The sequence below is a fragment of the Mchenga conophoros genome, linkage group LG3 (assembly GCF_057382185.1).
Source record: "Mchenga conophoros isolate Kocher_MC1m ecotype Shallow Benthic linkage group LG3, M_conophoros_male_GT1.1, whole genome shotgun sequence".
In the NCBI taxonomy this organism is placed as follows: Eukaryota; Metazoa; Chordata; class Actinopteri; order Cichliformes; family Cichlidae; genus Mchenga; species Mchenga conophoros.
In genome coordinates this window covers 23,803,505-23,825,848 of record NC_140528.1, presented here as the reverse complement: position 1 = coordinate 23,825,848, position 22,344 = coordinate 23,803,505, and the positions used below count along the sequence as shown (strand labels likewise).

At 42.9% G+C, this 22,344-nt stretch overlaps 2 protein-coding genes across 2 annotated transcripts in view; both read left to right on the top strand.

Annotated features, from left to right (window-relative positions):
* The window catches only part of LOC146577751 (protein NLRC3-like), a 135,787-nt gene that overhangs the window by 81,020 nt on the left and 32,423 nt on the right, over positions 1 to 22,344 (top strand). The gene's annotated exons all lie outside the window — the stretch shown is intronic.
* LOC146577754 (protein NLRC3-like) lies at positions 536 to 21,105 on the top strand. Its single transcript, XM_085267705.1, has 3 exons — positions 536 to 2,239; positions 2,832 to 3,008; positions 21,033 to 21,105. The coding sequence occupies exons 1-3, from the start codon at positions 603 to 605 to the stop codon at positions 21,103 to 21,105; spliced, it is 1,887 nt and encodes a 628-aa protein (XP_085123831.1). The 5' UTR covers positions 536 to 602.

The window sequence follows — 22,344 nt, the reverse complement described above, 5'->3', positions numbered from 1 at the left end:
TTAACCTCTACAGTCAGGAAAGGAGGAGATGAGGCCTCAACAATGTTGGGTTGTAGCTGTGGTTCAGGTTAGAGTGAGTGTCCATGGAATAAATGTAAGTCAGTGAACTGGAAACATGACTGTGTTCAAACTTTGTTTCCTTTTTATAATGAGTCTAATCAAAGGTGGACAGAAGTATCTCCACTGTGACTTTTCTGTGTCACCATCAGAGCTTCTGCACAGTGTGGAGAAAGATCCAGAAGCAGAGCTGGACTGCAGACAGCCAGTCAGAGCAGCTGTGTACAAAGTAAGACTGAACATCTGTCTGCTGATGGACTCATTTCTGAAAACTGGACTTCTTGTGTTGTTCAGACATTGAAGAGTTTTCTTTCTCTTTAGTCTCATTGTTTTTCTTTCTTTCAGCAGATGTTGGTCTGCAGGAGGTTTTAGATGAACATAAGATCAGTCTGAGGAGGAGATGTGAACGTGTGACTGAAGGAAGTGATGAAACAGGAAGTAGAACCCTCCTCAACAGGATCTACACTGAGCTCTACATCACAGAGGGACAGAGTGAAGAGGTTCATACCCAACATGAGGTGAGGCAGCTGGAGACAGCTTCCAAGATGGACGCCCTCCATGACGCTCCAATCAGGTGCCAGGACATCTTTAAAGCCTTACCTGACCAACAGAGACCCATCAGAGTGGTTCTGACCAGCGGCGTGGCTGGTGTTGGAAAAACCTTCTCAGTGCAGAAGTTCACTCTGGACTGGGCAGAGGGCTTGGAGAACCAACATGTCAGTGTGGTGGTTCTGCTTTCATTCAGGGAGCTGAACCTGATCAGAGATGAGCAGTACAGTCTTCTGGAGCTGCTCCATGTTTTCCATCCAACATTACAGAAGGTCACAGCAGAGAAGCTGGCTGTCTCTCAGCTTTTGTTCATCTTTGACGGCCTGGATGAAAGCAGACTTTCATTGGATTTCACCAACAGGAAGCTGCTGTCTGATGTCACCCAGAAGTCATCAGTCAGCCAGCTGCTGACAAACCTCATCCAGGGGAATCTGCTTCCCTCGGCTCTCGTCTGGATAATTTTCCGACCTGCAGCAGCCAATCAGATCCCTCCTACATGTGTTGACAGGCTAACAGAAGTAAGAGGCTTCACTGACGCCCAGAAGGAGGAGTACTTCAGGAGGAGATTCAGTGATGAAGAGCTGTCCAGCAGAATCATCTCCCACATGAAGACATCCAGGAGCCTCCACATCATGTGTAGAATTCCAGTCTTCTGCTGGATCACTGCTACAGTTCTGGAGCACATGTTGACTACAGAGCAGAGAGGAGAGCTGCCCAAGACCCTGACTGACATGTACTCACACTTCCTGCTGGTTCAGACAAAGAGGAAGAAGAACAAGTACCATGAGGGACGTGAGACGAGTCCACAGGAGCTGACGGAGGCTGACAGGGAAGTTCTTCTGAAGCTGGGGAGGCTGGCGTTTGAACATCTGGAGAAAGGAAACATCATGTTCTACCAAGAAGACCTGGAGCAGTGTGGTCTGGATGTGACAGAGGCCTCGGTGTACTCAGGAGTTTGTACAGAGATCTTCAAAAGAGTGGTTTCTGGAAGATCAAACACTGTCTACTGCTTTGTTCATCTGAGCCAGGAGTTTCTGGCTGCTGTCTACATGTTCCACTGTCACACCAACAGGAAGACAGAGGTGATAGAAGGTTTTCTAGGGAATTTCCGAGAAGAATACAAAAACAGATCTTTTTTTAAGAACAAGTTCAAGTCTTATAGCTTCACATCACTGGATGTCTTTTTGACTAAAGTCATGGAGAAATCCCTCCAGAGTAAAAATGGCCACCTGGACCTGTTTGTTCGCTTCCTTCATGGCCTCTGTCTGGAGTCCAACCAGAGACTCTTAGTAGGTCTGCTGGGTCAGACAGAGATCAGTCCAGGAACCATCCAGAGAGTCATCAACAACCTGAAGGAGATGAACAGTGATGAAATCTCTCCTGACAGAAGCATCAACATCTTCCACTGTCTGATGGAGATGAACCACCTCTCAGTACATCAGGAGATCCAAGAGTTCCTGAAATCAGAGAACAGATCAGAGAAGAAACTCTCTGCAATCCAGTGCTCAGCTCTGGCCTTCATGCTGCAGATGTCAGAGGAGGTTCTGGATGAGTTGGACCTGCAGAAGTACAACACATCAGAGCGGGGACGACAGAGACTGATTCCAGCTGTGAGGAACTGCAGAAAGGCTGGGTGAGTCCAGATGTGATCATTAACATCATTGATCAGTGTAGGTTAGTAGTTTAATGTTGAAAATAAAATCAGATTGTAACCACAAAGTGTTTGTGTCCGTACGCTGCAACCTTCCACACCATTCCTTTATTGTACAGACTCAGCAGCAGCTCCATGGATCCCAAATCCAAGAGTGGAGAACAGATTTGAAGTGTGTCACATCCATGCAGTCACAGCTGTTTCCACCATGTTTCCACTGATATTAATCCTGTTCAATGACACGTTTCATATCAGTGAATATGTTCTTTAGGACGTCCACTGACATGTTTAAGTGTCCTGCTGGAAATCACTCAAATCATCCATGAAATCCATGAAAAAGCCAAAAGCAGATTAAAGCCAAACAAAGATTCTCATTAAAAGTCTGCAGGTCTGAGAGAGACTCAATCGTTGTGTCATGTCAAACACAGTAAGAGGAGCTGAAGCACAGATGTGAAGAGCAGATTCATCAGATTATGACCTCACTCTGTTTTGTCTTCATATACATTCAGTCTGTGTTTATAATGCAGATTTTCTGCTTTTATAATAACACATTTTATATTTTCTATCATCACAGACTGACTCGGTGTGGACTCTCAGAGTCTCACTGTGAAGTTGTGGCCTCAGCTCTGAAGTCCAACCCCTCCCATCTGACAGAGCTGGACATGAGTGGAAATGATGGCCTCCAGGATTCAGCAGTGAAGCTTCTGTGTGCTGGACTGGAGAGTCCAAACTGTCGACTGGAGACTCTGAGGTGAGTTCACTGACTGCGGCTGTTGTTGTTTTTCTATATTTCAGGTCTTTGATTGATGTTTGAAACTTTCTTTAGTTCCTAAATGTTCAGGATGTGTCTGAAGACAAATGTGAAGAAGTTTGAGTGCTTTCAGAAATGTTGTCTTTCCAAACGACTGAACAACAGTTTTTCCTTTTGGCTCCAAACAGAAGTGACAGACTTGAGCAGGGTTCATTTAAAGGCTGACAGAAGTGGAGTGGTGACGGGGAGATGTTTGACAGGACAGTGTTTCAGCCTCCACAGGTTCATGTTGTGCTCCATCAGTCAGTGAAGATGAAGTCGGTGCTGATGAGGCTGTAGAGTGTGTGAGGGATGTGAATGAGGATGATGAAGATCTGATGATAGCAGATAAAAACAGGCTGCAGAGACTTTGAGCCATACAGGGCACACAGTGTGTGTACAGAACAGCTGAAATCATTATGGAGGCCTCACTGGGATATGGAAGCATCACAGTACAGCTTCAGTGAAGCTTTAAAGTCTCTGATATGAGATGAGAAATGAAGCAGCCAGAGCTTTTTCATGAGTGGAAACCCACTGTGACTGTGAGCTGCTGCTACAGCCTCCAGATTAGCCAGCAGCTCATCCTGCTCAACATTTCCTCACCAACTTTAATGGAAGTGTGATGTTTTCAGCTGGAGTGATGGTCAGGGTGGCCTCCCTCTCCTCTTCTTCTCCTCTTCCTCTTTCCTTTGTAAAGCCACTTCTGCTGCTTTCATTCATTTGGAAGTCCTGTAGCTGAGTTTGGGAGAGACTAACAGCCTCGGCAGCAGAGGGGAGAAAGGCTGTAACTGTTGGGTCTGTGTTTCCACAAGCCCCGCTAATTCTAGAGACTTATTCATCATGAAGAAAACAAGACAGTCGATCGATCCATTACTTGCGCAAGGGAGGCCTCGTCTGTGTCCAGCACGACAATGACCCCAATGGTGGCCTCCTCTCGCTGCCTTTTATTGACAATCCTCAAACAATAGTTTACAAAGCACCTCCCCTTGCAACCCCCCTTTGGTTACATAGACAAGGCACTGTATGTAAGTGTGTGTGTGTGTGTGTGTGTGTGTGTGTGTGTGTGTGTGTGTGTGTGTGTGTGTTACCTCCTGCTGACCAAAGGGTCGTAAACCCAGGAAGTTTACATCAAAAGAAACAGATCTTCCAGATAGGATGTATCTACAATAAAACCTCCCCCAGCACAGAGTGGTTGGAGAGGTGGTCAGGATCAAAGGAATGGCTTTGATCCTACTGCTTGAACTAAGACTGTACAAATTTAAGAAACACAATGGCAACATTCAACAATTAGACTTAACAGTAACACCACCACTTTACTCTGTTCTACCTGTCACATCATTTTATCAGGAAACAAATATGCTCATGTTTTTACTATGTTTGTCTTGAAGATGTAAGAAGATCACATGGTGCTTTTTATTATTGTGTTGGTTTGTTTGCTGTCTCTTGGATGGAGCCCAGCTGTGCGTGGCCCCTGGGCCTGTGGTCAGAGTGTGTGCTGGATAATCCGGCCCAGGATGAGGCCAAACTGACATGGGATGAAATGTCTGTCACATAATTGAGCTTTGTGATAAATGTACGACTTTAATGTGAAACATTCAGAGTTTTTTCTCTTGTTGTGTTTGTTTGAAGCTGCTTCCTGTTGGCTTCAGCTGTTTGGAGTTTCCATTTTCTAAACTTCTACATTCTGAACCTTCTTCAGCTCTGAACAGATGATGAAACACTGAATGATTTCAAGCTCACACTTTGTCTAATAAACTTACATCTTTCATTCTTTATACAGATTGTGGGGCTGTGGTTTGTCAGAGATCAGCTGTGATTATCTGGCAGCAGCGCTGAAGTCCAACCCCTCCCATCTGAGACAGCTGGAGCTGAGCTCCAACAACAAGCTGCAGGATTCAGGAGTGAAGCATCTGTGTGGTTTCCTGGAGAGTCCAGGATGTGGACTTGAAACTCTGAGGTCAGTCAGCATGTTTTAGTTGTGCTGAGATGAATATGATGTGAAAGTTGTGCTGACACTAAACTGCAGACATCAGGCTGATATTATACTGATCCACACTGAGGATCTTCATGGTAAAGTCTGTTTTCTTCTTCTCTGGTTTAGTCCATTGACTGCAGCAGAACAATGTTCACATTTCAAACAGTGAGACTCAACGTATGGCCCGCGGCCCACACGCGGCCTGCCCACCTTTCCTGATTCAGAGAGAGGGGACCCTGATTAACTGTGTAGTGTTCTTCCTCACAGTTCTAAGTATCAGACACAACAATGAATAATCCACAGCTGACTGTCTTTAGCAGGTCAAAGGTCACGGCACACAGCAGACAGTGGGAAATATTATAATTCTGATCATTTATCAGCACATATCCATATGTATAAAAACAAAGCTGACACTGTGAGACTTGATCAGAGGTGTGATCATCACAGCAGAGGCCTTTGTGTCAAAGTCACTGAGGATCAAACAGAAACACATGAAGCAGATTTTCCTGTTCTGGCTTTTTATAGCAGATAACCTTCAAAATATTCTGCAGTCCATCAAAAACTGAAGCAAACCATGAATCAACATGTGAACATGAGCTGATGCTGCTGAAGGGAAGCAAAGTTACAGAGGTTTGATTACAGACACAGCTGAGAGTTTGTAATCTGTCATCATTTTAAAAGGTTTACATTTCTTCAGTATATCCACATTTGCAGCTGGTACCTCAACCTCCACTTGTCCAACACAACTGCTGTCCACTGCCTCCATGACATTGTGATTTTGCTGTTGGTCTTCTGTCAGATCTTCATCAATCACTTCTGCACGGGGCACACCTTCAGACTCTGCAGCTGCATAACGAAAGCCTGTAAGATAAAATTAGACATAAGGTAAATGTACACCAATATTCCAATGACAGGTGTGTGATTCATCTGGAAGTTATGTGCGGATTAGTGTACAGTGATAGCAATTTAGTATGTTTTTAGAGGGGGGGGGGGGTTGTTTACCTCCGATGGGTGCTCTTTTTCGCTTCCGTTGCGTACGCCTTGAGTGCCGGTCCGAGTCTGATACAGGTATGTCGTCATGCCCCATGTGCAGTGTTGGTTCCCAGTCTGGATTTGTTACATCCATTTCATACGCTGGTTTGCCTGCAATGATGCCAAATCATAAGCTACTCAGTCGACATGATGTGGTTCTGCAGCATCACATATTAGCATGTTTTATCTCATTATCTATGACCTCAGCACGTTGAAAATAACACTAAAAGCCTTTCAAGAGTGATATGAATTAATTTAGAACTCACCGGAAAGAAAATGCCGTGAGCAAACCAACAAAAAGCTGGGGATTGCAGAGAACTCGATATCCGCTCGTCTCACCGCTGCAATCCAAGCCTGACGTCTTTGTTTAGTAATATCGGATACATGGGATCCCTCACGTTGCCTCCAGGATGGAAAACGATGAAAAGAGAGCCCGTTATCCAGCTTCTTGCCTTCACGATCGTGTGATCTAACGTTGCAACCGACAACACAACACGTACAATCCATAGCTGAAATGGTATCCTTTGGCTGGCCTACTGTCATGGCGGAAGGGGGCGTGGCCCATCTCCCGTGACATCACGCTCCAAAGCCCTATAGGTGGGAAAATGTACCATGTCGACCAATCAAAAATGATATGGAAACATGACATTTGGTTGTTTAGCAAAAGGGGGAAGTTTTAGGAGTGACCGGCAAGAGAGAGCGAGTGAGCGAAAGAGAGAGAGAGTTTTGATACGTGAGAGATTTGTGACATTTACCGTGTTTGGTCTCAAGTTAGTTTGTTGTCTTGTGTATTTAGTGTGTAGCTGTTGTTTTGTTTTGTGTGTCAGTTCTACTAGTGATCGTCACAGTTGCTGCCTTAAAGCCAACAAAGGCAGATTGCAGTGTAAACGCTGAGTGACACACCTGCTGTCAGACCTGCAGGTTTATCCCTGTGCTGTTCTCATATGTGTTAGAGTGACACAAACTATTGTTTGACACCTGATTGTTCTGTAAATAGTTTGAAATGATTATATGAAAAACGTCTGAGCCTTGGCTGCATTTTTTGGTAAATAGTACCATATAACTTTGTTGTTTGCAAAACGTGTGCGTATTTTTAAAAGTGTACAATCTCTATTTGCATTTCAAGTTATGAAGATGATTCGTTAAACATGTGTGTGGTTTTTACAGTCAAAATATCACTTTCTACGTGTATTTTAAATTTTGTCTGAATTTAGATAAATTGTGCTGATACAGTTGGTCAAAATGAGAAAATAACAGATTGGCAAGATAAACTGTTTTTAAAGGTAAAATATAGAGGCCACATCAAAAGTAGTCAAGAAGGGTTAAAGGCTAAAAGCAAAGTTGTCACCAAGTACTGTTTATATTTGTGTGTATTGCTGCAGCTTTTTTGAGTATTAATTTGGTGCCTTTGTGTGAAATAATGGTATTGTGAGTGATCCATATAGTCACAAAGAATAGCCACTTGTTTCTGTGCTACCAAAGTTCCCCGGCTTTCATTCAAAATGTGTTTATCGTCAGCACCTGCACATTAAACTACTTAAACATTATAAATGTCTTCAAGCTCACACTGAGGCCTGTGGGGTACTATCAGCCACTGAGACAGTACACACATTTATATGTGTTTGTATATGAATATTTCATACTTTAAGACTGCCTGTTTATTTAAGGGAGATGAACAAAATACATTGGAATTGTACAAAATAATATCATGGATGATAAATTAAATAGATTTTAAGTAGATGCTTGTGCATTCTTAAAGTCTTATATGTTGAACTGAACTATGTGATCTGTTCAAAGCCTTAATCTTAATTTGAAGTGAAATGTGCATTTTGAGTTTATACACTATGTATATAAGGCGACCGTTTCCTTTTGCAGTATTTTTGTGTGGTGTACTTTTCTATGTCTTAACAAAAGGGGAACAAAGGTGTTTAAGTTCACCTAGGATGATGTGTTTTAATTTTCACATGGTCTTGCTTGAATTTGACCCTGACAAAGGCGTATGAACTCTGTCAGCTGTTTGGAGTTTCCATTTTCTAAACTTCTACATTCTGAACCTTCTTCAGCTCTGAACAGATGATGAAACACTGAATGATTTCAAGCTCACACTTTGTCTAATAAACTTACATCTTTCATTCTTTATACAGATTGTGGGACTGTGGTTTGTCAGAGATCAGCTGTGATTATCTGGCAGCAGCACTGAAGTCCAACCCCTCCCATCTGAGACAGCTGGAGCTGAGCATCAACAACAAGCTGCAGGATTCAGGAGTGAAGCATCTGTGTGGTTTCCTGGAGAGTCCAGGATGTGGACTTGAAACTCTGAGGTCAGTCAGCATGTTTTAGTTGTGCTGAGATGAATATGATGTGAAAGTTGTGCTGACACTAAACTGCAGACATCAGGCTGATATTATACTGATCCACACTGAGGATCTTCATGGTAAAGTCTGTTTTCTTCTTCTCTGGTTTAGTCCATTGACTGCAGCAGAACAATGTTCACATTTCAAACCTTCAAAGAAGAAGAAAAATCCTCCACTGGATAATTCACTGTGAAACTCTCCAAGTCTTCATTCCACCTTAAAGTCTGTCTGACACTGAAATCCAAAGCAAAATGTGCGTTTGCTTTACAGACAGCAGTCCAACACAAACATACACACATCATCCAAAACACAGTCCAACATCCAAATCTCCTCCACTGCCAGCATGAATGATGGGAAAGAGAAGGAGGAACACTCTGACATTCAGGGTTAGAATGAGTTTCATGAAGCAGACTGTGAAGATCAAAGCTGCATTAGAAAGCTTACATGAATGAATGAGTGGACAGAAGTGGACAGAGATCATCTGAAGCACTTCAAAGGCTTTAAATCAGCACATTTCTCTTTATTCTTTATCAACTCTGTTAGTTTCTCTCAGTTTTCTGTGGAATGAAGCTAACAGCAGGCTAATAAGATGCTGACCAATAGGTTTCTATTAAAGGTTGTAATTTGTATATGAAAAAGTGCTTTGGCTCAGCAGGGATCAGCTTACAGGTAGAATACAGCTGCTGGATGGGATTAGCATGTCATAGCTATCTACCAAACTGCTAACTGGGGGATTTCAGGCCATCTATGGATCATTTTTGCTAACTGTTTATTCAGCTTAGGCTCACAGGGCTGCAGCCTGTGCCCTAGCTGTCATAGGGCAAGAGGCGTGGTCCACCTGCACAGGTGAGCAGTCCATCACAGGGCCAACAGAGAGAGACAGAGAAGCACTCTCTCACATCCACACCTACAGCCAATTTAGAAGCACCAATGAACCTAAGCAGCATTTCATTGGACTGTGGGAGAACATCCAACCTCCACAGAAAGGCCAACAAGCTTCAACCTACAACCTTCTTGCTTTAAGGCACTAGTGCGAACCACTTTTCCCCATTTCAGCCCAAATCCTGCATCTTCCTGTTTCTGACTCCAGGCCAGCTCCACTAACACTTTCTCATCAGACACTGCCACCTAGTGGAGGAAGTCTTAGTCCCATTTGAAGCTTCAGATTACAGTTAGTTCCTTTACAAAGAGGTGGAGGTGGTGGGGCCACAGCACCATCATCACTGAGTGCCATAGGACACTTAACCTTTGTTTCCATATGCTGGGAACTTCCTGTTGTTCCAAGGAGGACTGGAAAATGTGTGAAAATCTCCCAGTCAGTTCCTCACAGCACACTTCAATCATTTCCCTCCCACAGCATCAGGACCAGGGCTTTTTCTCTCTTTGGTCCCACTAAGAGATTTCCACACAAACACCTCATCAGTGGGACTCTCAGAGCTACCAGCCCTTTGCTACAATCACAAAGCTCTTCATTGAAATCAATGATATCAAAGCTGGAATCAAATGAGTCCAAGTCTTCTGCTGATTCAGCATCACATTCATCTTTGCTCCTTGTTCTGCATCCCCACCATGGACTTCATTCCTTTCCAAGCCAGCCTTGAGTGTCCTTTATTCAGCTCATCCTCTGCTTTACTTTTACACCTGATTTTAGCTGCTTTATCTCTCTTTCAACAAGCTTCTGTGCCTCAATCTTTTTCTTCTCTCCCTCATAACAAGACAGCTTCTTCTGCCTGAGAACATGTTGGAGTGATTTACTAATCCAGGGCTGCTTATTGGGGAAAATACTTCCTGTTTTAAAAGTAATCCCCATTTTTCCCAGAAAGAAATGTAAGTAGAAATCGATGATCTAAGTGAGAACATGAGCCTTTAAAAAGTCCCAGTGGGTGCAGTCAAAGCAGTCCCTCAGTCCCAGTATAGAGTCTTTGGTCCAGACTGGAACAACTGTGTGCCCAGTTTGAGCTCTCTTCAGTCCTGTGACCTGACAGACCCAGAGGGGCCATCACATCACATTTAGAAGCTCCCCTAATGGAGCCACAACACATGTCCAACACTTAGTCTGTCTTGTTGGACCAACTGGAAGAAATGATTCAAGGACTTAGTCACAGAACAGAGATTCAAATCTCCAAAATCCAACTGGCTGCATCAGGACATATAGTCTGAAACTCTGCACAGTTTCCTGTTTGAAGCTGCTTCCTGTTGGCTTCAGCTGTTTGGAGTTTCCATTTTCTAAACTTCTACATTCTGAACCTTCTTCAGCTCTGAACAGATGATGAAACACTGAATGATTTCAAGCTCACACTTTGTCTAATAAACTTACATCTTTCATTCTTTATACAGATTGATGAGCTGTGGTTTGTCAGAGATCAGCTGTGATTATCTGGCAGCAGCACTGAAGTCCAACCCCTCCCATCTGAGAGTGCTGGACCTGAGCTGGAACAACCTGAAGGATCCAGATGTGAACCAGCTGTCTGATCTTCAGCAGAGTCCAGACTACAGACTGGAGACTCTGAGGTCAGTAGAGTGATGGAGTGAGTGGGTGGTGCTGTCAGCAGTATTGTACTAAACACAGTCAGTATGAAACAAAGATCCAGTGTTTCCTGTAAAGCTGCAGCTTCTCAGTGAAGCTGTGAGAGGAGAATGGTGACAGGCTTCAGGATTGGACACAAACACTTCCTGTTTCTGACCTTTATGGTCACCATGGTAACGGCTGACACGCTCTGATCAAACGCTGTCAACAGCCAATCAGCTCTCTGAACAAAGCAGCACGCAGACCAATGACTGCATTCGTTTCCAAGTTTAAAGCAGTGAAGAACACAGTCTGTAGGTGAGGAAGAATTTAGTGAGAGCAGATGTTTGGATGGAATTCCTCCAGTTAACAGCTGGAACCGTCCATCTGGATTGTTGGGCTTGTTGTTGGGGTTCCTACAGAGCTCAGAGTGGACACACCAAGGTTCTTCTAATGAATGAAAGTCCAAACTCAAACTAGGAGGGAAAAACATTTTCATCAACTTCAATAAAAATCCAAAGATTAGAAAAAGTGAAGCAACAATGAGTCCTAGTACAGTCCCAGCACTGAAGTCCCTGCTGCTCTTTATACTGGATGTGCTGCATCACTGACTGACAGCTGATGAAGAGTCTCTGGAAACACGCGTTTATCTCCTCTGCTCTTCCTTCTTCTCTCTGCAGGTGGAGGCTATGATGGTAAACAGGACGGTGTGTGTGCTGAGAGAGGAGGAGCTGTGTCCTGATGATCCAGAGAGGTTGAAGCAGCAGCAGCTTGTGTGTAGAGACGCTCTGACTGGGCCATGTTACTGGGAGGTGGAGAGGAGAGCTTCATCCAGCAGTGACTGACAGAGGAATGAGAAGAAGTGCAGATGACTGTCAGTGCTGCAGAGTGAACTGCTCTGAGAACAGCTCCACTGTCAAACACAATGTAGAGTCCAGCATCATCCCTGTGTGTCCCTCTGGATCTGACAGAGGATCATCAGTGTATCTGGACTGCTCTGCTGCTGCTCTGTCCTTCTACAGTCTCTGCACAGTCTCTGTCTGACTCTGGCTTCAGACCCTCCTGGATCAAACTCACCTGGAAAGACTTTCAAACATCACTCAATAGATTTGAATACAGAATATATTTGATATATACTGTAGATGTACTGTAGAGTTGCAGTTTGTCACTTGTAAATACAGTCTGTGAGCAGCTGTGAGCTGAAAGATCTTTCTAGAAACACGAAATGTTTTCACTCTTCTGTTGCTTTTTCATATATTTCCACAACATTAATATTGATCCCACCTGTCTCACCTGTTTCATGCTTTTATACATAATAACAGGACACGTGTGATCTGAGCGCTGCTGTGGTTGCTGTGCTGCACGTCTTCATTTAGATAACAGAGACATCTAGTGGTTCAGAGGGAGAACTGCAGGAGGTGGAGCTGTGTTTTAGCTTGGAAAACTTTTTATCTTTTAGGCGCAGATACAAATATGACAAGTATCAGTGTGAGATACAAAAGGTCACATCAGTCAGCAGAGGGAACAGTGATCACACAGCAATGTAAGAATAGAAACATAACAGTGAATCTGGACATGTATGCAGATGGAAGCAAACAAACAGGATGTAACACTACATTAAAGCCACAAATGGGAAGAAAACAAAGCCAAAGGAAAATATATTTGATCTCAGGAATCCAAATCAGATGCTTTAGAGCAGGGGTCGGCAACCCTGGGCACGCGTGTCACAGCTGCCACGTGAAGGGTTAACTGATGGCACGACCATAGCTGGACTGGCCATCGGGCATACTGATGGTGATTTTTCATTTTTATGGGCCGATGATGTTTTTTTTATTTTTTTGTAACGGTATAAACAATGAAAGATGGCGGATTGGCCGGATGCTGGTCGATGTGTAAATATAAGTCAGTTGTTTGGTGGTGGCTATGGCGGAGCTTCCACAGAGGCAGCAGGTGGATGAGGGAAAGGGGAGGCAGGAGGAGCAGAGACCCGAGGCGGCCGCCGGTCCGAGTGTCAGGTGAACTGAACTTCAGGTAAGAAGTTATGACCTGCAGTCTGTCTGGGTCAGATATAAACCAAGTTTAGGTGGAGTTTATTTTCCTTGTGCTGACTTTTTACAGTCAGTTATAATAACTCCCACTCAGAGGAGACCAGAGATCACATTAACATGTGTGTCTCTGTATTAAGAAACATGACATATTGGCCCAGTTTATTTTTCTTATCATTGTTGTGAGGAGACCATAAATAGCATTTGTATTTTCTGTTGTACAGTTCATTTGCTGTTATGGATAAAAAGTCTTTCTTTGTTTCAAAATAGCTGATAAATATTCGCTGATAGCTGCAAACATCTGCACACAAATATAATCCTATGAAGTGGTTCTATATAGTGTGTAATTTATTGCTAATGCAATCATATGGCACATTGACTTCTGAGGAAATGTTAGATGCACTCATCATCAGAAAGGTGTCCGACCTAAACCAGGGGGTTTAGAGCATCATAGAGTTTTTGTGGTTTGTTTTCTTTAAGTCATTTCACAGATTTTCTCTATAATTTCAATTCCTTGAATAAAACAACAAATTTAGGGGATGATTTTGTAATCCAACTTTATGTATGAAAGATTTGACTAAACGTAAAACAATCTTCCAACTCAGTCGTCATTCTTATCTTGTGAAATCAAACCAAATGTTCTGTTGTCTCTAAATCAGGGATTGATGAAATCTTTGGTTGCATCCATTTATGAACATGTTCTCATTCATATTAAATCATAGTCTAAGTCCTTCTTTAGAGGGATAAATGTCATTCATTGTCTTCAAATGTGTTTCTGTTGTTTTGGGGGGAAGTTTGAAGTCCATTGTTCAAAGTCTGTTAATGAAACTTTATGAAGTTTATGTAGGATGTTTTTCCTATTTTGTATTTGTTTGAATTATGATGTATTTCTGACTCTTGCTGCCATGATGCCAGGTCTCTCTTGAAAACAACATTTTTAATCTCAATTAAATTTTCACCTGGAGAAATAAAGATGATAATAATAATTTTGTCTTCAGGGAATCATTTCTCTGTAAAACAGCTTCTTCTGAAACTCTTGTTACATTTCTTGTTTATTGTTTGCTGGTTTTAGAAAAATGTCATCGTCTCTGTGTGAACTTAAACTCTACATGTGGTGTCAGCTATAAACGAGCTCTAGAGTCTAATAACGATGCTTTTATTATTGTCTGGTATCCAACCTAACCCTGGGCCTCTGGCTGAATGTGAAACACCAGCAGATGTTAAAAACTGTCTGGGTTACACGTGCATCACGTCGTGTGCTTCCTAACATGGATATGATTGGAATCTGGGCCTGTTCAAGCGGTGCTGGTATCATTGTTGTTTCTGAGACTTTCCAAATCTTTACTGGATAAAAACGTAGCAACTGATGGATTTAACATTTAGCTCTCAGACTGTCCCAGAAAAGGCGGAGGTCTGGAAGTTTATGTGAAGCTCTGTCTTGCTGCTCAAGTCTTGTTCTCTCCATCTGCACCTCAGCCATTTGAAATCTTGGCCTTAACTATTGATCTGTTTGGAAATCAGACTGTTGTTGGCTGCTATCAGCCTCCACCTGCTTCCCCCAGCACATCACCGTCTCTGGTTCAACTTTTATCTGAGCTGCATTTTAATGACGTCTTTCAGATGGATGATTTTCATTGGGACTGGCTTTCTTCTGTGTCTGATGATTTTAAGGCACGCTGCTTGTTTTTAAAACTGACTCAAATTATTTAAAGCCTCACACGCCTTGATCCTAAACACCCAGATAAATCTGCTCTTATTGACCTTTTTTAACTAATATGCTGCGTAAGTTTTCCACATCTGCAGTTTTTGCCAACGACCTGAGTGATCACTGCGTAGTTGGTGCTGTGAGAAACACTAAAATCTCACGCTCCGAGCCCGCATCAGTTTGAACTGGGGTCGTATTAAACAGGCTGACACTGTCAGTTTGGGAACATTTACAGGAGAGTTGTGTCTACTTTGTGGACAGACACGCCCCTTTTTGCCAGGTCAGGGTGAAAGGTCGGGACAGGCCTGGTTTGGTTCAGTACCGGCCGATCTCCTACATGAGAGAAACCAGGCCTGGGCAGGAAGTCTGGCTCTGATGCTGATTGGCTACGTTTTCATTAGCTGTGTAATCGGATTACTGCCTCCATCATCAAGATGTAACTATTTTTTACTTTAACGACTGACAGTCCAAACGACCGTAGGAGGTTTTGGCAAACTATAAAGTGTCTCTGCCAGCTGTGACTCCTCAGAGCTTCCTCCTCACTTAAATATCGACTCCACTCCTGTGTCACACAAAACTGAAATGTTGCTTTAACAAACATTTTGTTGCTTCTTGCTCTTTATTCAGCACAGTATCTGATGGTAAACCTCTTGCACACAACTCTGCTCGTAGTTCCTGCTTACTGATACCTTTTCCTTCACACCTGTCACAGTAGAAGAGGTTTGTAAGGCTTTGAATAGCCCCAACACCAGAAACTCGTCCTCACAATCGTTCTCCTTCCTTCTTGCACTTGGCTGCAAATATCATAGCTGAGCCAGTGTCTTATATTTTTAATCTTTCTCTACAACAGAAGAACACCACTATACTCTGTGTTCTCTGGTTAACTGGTCCTCATTGGTCTTACACAGGATGGTCCATTAGTATCATTTTATCTATAAATCTGTTTCTGGGTTACTGCCTCCTATTCATCAGAGTACATGTTAGGCAAACAGTTTAGTCACAGCCTGCAGTCTCAGGACATCATTACATTCACTGTTCCATCAGTTCATGCAGAGCTTGGGAAGAAGGCGTTCTCCTTTTCTGCTCCGTCTTCATGGAAAACATAACCGAAGGATTTAAGGCTCTCCGTTGATTTCACTTGCAGACTTCAAAAGACGTACACATGTTTTTGTGAAACCATCTCTGGGAACTTGTTCTCGTTTTTAATGTGACTGAGTACATTACACAAACTTTTCTCTTATTGTTGTAATTTTAATATGTGTGTCTGGAACAGGTCTCTCTTGTAAATGAGACATTGAGTCTCAATGAGCCGACCTGTATAAATAAAGCTTCAATTACAAAGTCCTTTGTATAAAAGCTCCTTCAGCTGCCAGTGGGACGTGCTGTGGCTCTATCAGTTGCTGAGCCTTTATATTGTTAGTTAGAAACTACAAATATAATGGCTCACTGTATTTCAGAATCAGAGAAACTTTATTAATCCAGGAGGGAAACTGAGTTGTCATAGCAGCAAATATACAAGAAACAACAAGCACTCATATAAAGTGAGTGTAGAAACAGAGTTATGATAAATAAATATTCAGATAAATAATATCAATATATAATATAAATAATCTATAATCCAGTTTTGAGTTCCCTCCCCAGACGCCTTAACGCCCACTCACATCCTGGGCCATCTGACCTCAGGAAATCACATGATAGGGTGGGGCCAGGTTTCACAATGAGCTCACCCGAAACCCTGGCTGATTAGGACCCCCACCCGCTTTCACACCTTGGCTCATGTGATTACGTAGAGGATCATCAGGGGGTCCTTTGTCCCTCTTTGGGGGGAAACTCCCACTGGGTTTAAATCTGGGACTCCCCACCAACTGACCCTTAGAACTGAAGAAGCTTCTCAGATGAGAGGTGAAACGTCTTCAAGCAACTCAAAGAAGTCCAGACGCTTTTCTTTGCAAGCTCCTTAGTCTACAATGACCTGGATGACTGAGAACCGTCACAGACAACTCAGTCCCATATTTTAGGTTATTCTGAATAAATCGTTCATGCCCTCTCTTTGGAAAGAAGCTGTTGTGGTTCCTGGTCCTAAATCTAGTCGTCCAAAAGTTCTAAACGACTTCAGGCCTGCTGCCCTCACCTCAGTCTTTGAAAAAATCATCAGAAATGTGATTATGGAAGACACTGAACTTCAGCTTGATTCAATGCAGATTGCACATAAGCCCAATAGAGGAGTGGAGGACGCGCTTTTGATTCTACTTCACCTGATTGTCAAACATGTAGAGAGTAAAGGACTTCAGTTCATCGATTTCTCTGCTTCTTTCAATAACACAGCCCCAGATTTGAATCAAAAGACTTTTAGAACAGTTTGAAATCCGGACAAACCTGATCAAGTGCAGTCATATAAATATCTTGATGACAAATGCTATTATTTTTCTGTAAAGCAAATTGACCTAAAAGTAAAGTAACCTTGATATGTCAGGATGTAGATGTCCCACCCAACAACGTCACCCAGCCCTGAAACATCGGTACTGTTCAAGGCAGCATTGCTGTCCACACGTCCATCAGAGTGTTTCTTTGGACTTCATGGTGTTGCTGCTCCCAGTATTCTCTGAGACAACCTCTGAGGCCATCACAGAGCATTTGTACTGACATTACATTACACACAGGTGCACTCTATTTAGTCATTAGCACTCATCAGGCAATGTCTATGGGCAACTGACTGCACTCAGACCAAAGGGGGCTGAATAATAATGCACATAACAATTCTCTTCACTCTGCTGACAAGAGATTCAACCCCCACTATGAGCACCTTCTAAAGAGCACCATTGAAAGTATCCTCACCAACTGCATCACTGTGTGGTATGACTCCTGCACTGGGTCCTGCAGGAAAAATATGACAACGGGTAGTGAGAGCAGTGGAGAGGATTGCAGGGTCCTCTCTTGCCTCCCTCCCCAGGAGATCTACTGTGCCTGCCTCATTCGAAAGGTCCTCTTCATTACAGGTGACTCCACTCATCTCTTCAACAGCGTCTTCAGTTTGCTGCCATCAGGAAGGATACTGAAGAGACCTTTTGACCTTTACATTTTCGTTAATATCTTTAAAACAGAAGCAGCAGAAACGAGAATTTTAGTAGCACAAACCAGCACAAGCGTAGCACAGTTGATTGACACCAGTTTTGTTTGATTTAATTAATGTGGGGGGGCTGGTTGACCTCTGGGGACCTCTAGAAATTTTCTTGAATATCTTTAAAATGATAGCAGCACAAACAAAAATTTTTACAGCACAAACGTAGCATAAACGTTTGATACCACTTTTGTTGGATTTGAAGAAGGTGGGGGGTCGCGGGAAAAACCAGCAAAAGAACTCGAGCAGCCGGGCTATGTAAAAGGTGTAGGGGGGCATGTTTGCGGTCACGTCCAGCGGGTGTGTGGGCTGTTTGAGTCATCTGTTACCAGGCAAACTTCAATGCAGCAGGCTGCTGAACACACACAGGCCTCCTGCATCCTCCTCTTCAGCTCTGCTTGCCCGATATCGTGACCTAAGCAGGGTCGGGCCTGGTCAGTACTTGGATGGGAGACCGCCTGGGAAAACCAGGTGCTGTAAGCTTTTGCACTTCCACACACAAACTGCAGAGGGCACTTCTGCTCCTGCTTGTGCTTAGAGGCATGAGAAGTTAACATTTATGGGTGATAAAATCCTTTTTCTATATTTTTAACATGAGAATATCAGTTTTCCATCTTGTGTTCCAGAGTAATCGGACAAAAGACAAACGTAGAACAAGGAAAAAAGAGGCCAAGTGTCTCACCTATAAAACAAAATGACTGTTTTCTGAATAGTCTCACACAGATAAACATTTGCAGGGAATACCTTTTCCTTCAAAACAAACGTCACAGACTGTGTTTTTCTTTACTGATTGTATTTGAGTAGAAACTCAGATTAAAATGGCATCAGTGCTCATAAAATGATTTAACTGTAAAAGTAGGTGTAGTGGATCACTTTGCATAGATCTAGATAAAAGTGCTGTAAGCAAAGACTACAGTGGTCATTGAGCAGCTGTTCCTGTAATGTGAATCTGGGATAAAGGCACAGATTATTTGTTTGCCTTTGTTTCCTGGTTCTTTCTTTCTTATCCAAATGGAAAAAGAGAGCATAAAAGTACTGTTTACAAGCAGCTTATCTATCTCATTGTGCCCACTATCATAAAATCTTGGTTGACTGAGCACTGAGCCATCTACCACTCGAAATTGAACCTGTGTGGGACAACAACAAAGTCCAGTATACTAAGTTTCAGTAATGTGCAGTTTTTTCTGTGGAAGATGTAAATCTAAATAGATGTCCTATTGTATGCATAATATACCACTGAACTTTATAAAACAACTTCTAAAAGCAAATTTCGATTTATTTTAGATTTTCTCAAATCCAAACAGTGCTAAAAGCATGCACACAGTCAAATATTTTTCATACGAGGTGCTGAAGGTTCTGCAATGTTCTGTCAGTGCGCCCCAGGGCAGCTGTGGCTACAATGTAGCTGCCATCACCAGTGTGTGAATGTGTGAATGATGTATCTGTGGCTTTTTGTCACACTTGGAAACCACGGTGTTGTGCAGCTATTTGCCTTGTTGCAGGGTTTTAAAAAAACTGCAGTTTTGATTTTAGTGAAAGACACCGTCTCATGACTCATTGAGTGCCGCGACTGACGAGCCAATCCGTGGCCTGCAGTCTGACGATGTCACATTTCCTGACTGCTTGGAACCCCGACTAAGTCGTCCTGTAGCCCACATCATAATGTTTCCATCTCTCTGCTTGACTGCGGGGATGCTATTTTTTGCATCACACTCCTATTTCAAAAGGTCAGTTAAAGCCACATAATTGGAATTTGGTTTCATCTCCCCACAGCACTTTCTCCAAAGTCTTCCCTGAATCATTTAGATGTTCACTGGCACTTGAGATGGGCCTATACATGTTTCTCCTTGAACAGGTAGCTACCCTATGTTAGCCTAGCTTTCTATCACTGATGCTCTGTGTGTATTGTTATGGTTCAAAATATGGGGATGGAGACAAGAGACAAGAGAAAAAAACCACAATAACAACACTGGTCCGGTCGGGTTGAGTCAAACGATGATGATCACACGCGTGGGAGATGGACACCGTATGCAGACAGCCTCAGATCTCAAAATGGTGGAGCATTGCTCAAACTCTTATAGCCTCTGGTTCTCCCACCTTATCATAAAAGCCTAAACATTCACATGCTTTTCTCTCACACGGCGCCTAAGCTACGACCTTGGCTCCCTGTTTATCTGCTCCTGCTGAGTTGGGGCAGAAAACTCCAGCATGCTCTGTTCTCTTCTAATCAGACAAATAAGGCGATGGCTTTCTGCAGCAGTATTATGCATCATAAAACAATATCATTCATCCACAATAAATCAGCAGTCTACTTTAATGCAAATCAGTTTAACTAATGCAATAGTTATCAGCTTCTTCTAATTCAGGAGAATAATGCAAACTAAAACTACATAATAATTCACAATCTTTAGTTAGGGGTATAACATGGCATAAAATAATATTATAATCTAACAGTATGCTGCTGCCTCTCTCTCATGTTACTTAAAAAATTAACCCCACAGCTTCAATAACCGTATCTAAAAATCTCTCAGTGAAAGTTACGGTTGTAGGTTTGGAAACATTTTGGGGTAGCCAGTGTTAAATAGAGACAGGGCCACATTCTTTATCTAGTCATTGTAATGAAAGAAGCACATTAAAAACTATATGAGAGTTTGCTTTTAACAAGCATGTAATGACTCTACTTAGTTTAGGTAGTCTTAGGGAGTCAAACTGAAAGTAGCATTTTGTGGATGTTTTCCCTGCTGCCCGATCCCATCAGTCTCTTAAAGCATCATTTTTATGCGCCCTGGTGTGACAGTGGTTTCATGGCGCTACAGGTTACCTGAGCACATCAGGTATATTACGGTTGAAAACCAGTGCCCGGCCTTCCAGTGGGTGTTCGACCCCTCGTGCACAGCTCAGGAGTCTAAACGACCCAGCAGTTATGGACATGTGTGTTTTTGGTGTGCTGTCCCTCGTTCTCCCTGCTTGCAGGTATATCTGTGTGTGTGTGTGGATGCCGGAGTTTCTGAGAGCACCTGTTTACAGGCACCTTCAGGCCTGGTGGGTGTGGCCCTGCCAGGTGGTTGGCCACACTTGAAGACCATCACACAGCTGATCAAGCCTTGTCGGAGGAGCTACTTAAGAATGCGGTGGCGCTCTCTCTGACGCTGGATCATTGCGTGACTTCACGTTAGTCTCTCGGCCAGTCAGTACGGATAGTCTGCCGCATTGTATGTGTCTTACGGCTGCCTGTTTGTTATCTCCCCAGGAGAAGCGTGGAGACGAGAGGGCAGCGAGCACGGGGTGCTCAGACACTGAGGAGCGGAGACAAGGAACACTAGCACTGGGAAGAGGACATTTCACGGGAGTCGGGAACGCACTGCGGATTTATTGTTATTTTCCATTCACTGTAAATAAACGCACTGCTTGCATTCAGAGCTCCGTGCCTGGCTCCTCCTTCCTCACATCCCCACGGTTGACGCTGGCCAACCGTGACAAATAGCTTTTCTTAGATTCATTATTAGTTCAACATTGACAAATAGTAGTTGACTAATATCAGGAGCCAAAAAGAAAACAAAAAACAAACTAAATAAATATTTCAGACGCTGAAAATAAATTATTACGGTTGTTTAAATTTGCTGTCAGCAAGTTAGGTCTAATGCATGTAGTCAATCTAATGAATCAATATTACATGTAAAAAGTACAGAACTGAAAATGAAACTAAAATATAACGGTAAATGAACTGGTTCTTGTATAAAACCTTTCTACTCTCTACAACTTGCCTCATTCATGCACTCACTTTTTTCTATGCTTTTTCTCTGTAAGTGCTTTCTATCTAACATTAATACGCATTCATCCTCCCGATGGATGCATCGGAGAGCAACTTGGGGTTAGCGTCTTGCCCAAGGATATTTGGCATGCAGGCTGGAGCAGGCGGGGATTGAACCAGCAACTTTCTGATTAGTAGGTTTCCTGCTCTACCTGAGCTACAGACACCCCAATTTGTGGTGCTCTGGAAACAACACGTTCTCATCCCAACAGGTAACGATGCTATGTGACAAATCATCGGTATGTGTAAATGTGTTTTTTGTTCTAATCATGAATCGCTTTGTAAAACAAGACCTGATAGGGTTAAGGTTAAAGTTATGGTTAGAGTTAATGTTAGGGATAGGGCTGGAATGGACGGCTGGAGCCTCTCCTCCAAGTGTGTGTTACTGCCGCCATCAGCATTCTGTTGTATTCTGTTGTCTGCTTTTCTCTGTAAGCGCTTCGAGCCTGTACTTTTTTGCTTTAGCTGAGTAATGAAGTTGAATCAGTACTTTAACTTTCACTGGAACAATAGTATTTTTACTTCTACTTAAGTGGAGAATGTCTGATCTTTTGCCAACTCTGGCTGTCTCTCAGTCTTGGAATACCCACTTGTTGTCCAGCGGTGTCCTGGGAATATGGGAACTAGACAGACTGGGGAAACAATGGGAGGAGACACAAAGATGGAATCACTTTTACCATCTTTTATGTATTTGCTGGTCGTCTTATTTCTTCTATTTTGCAAGCACAGTGTTGCAATCATTGTCTTTGTG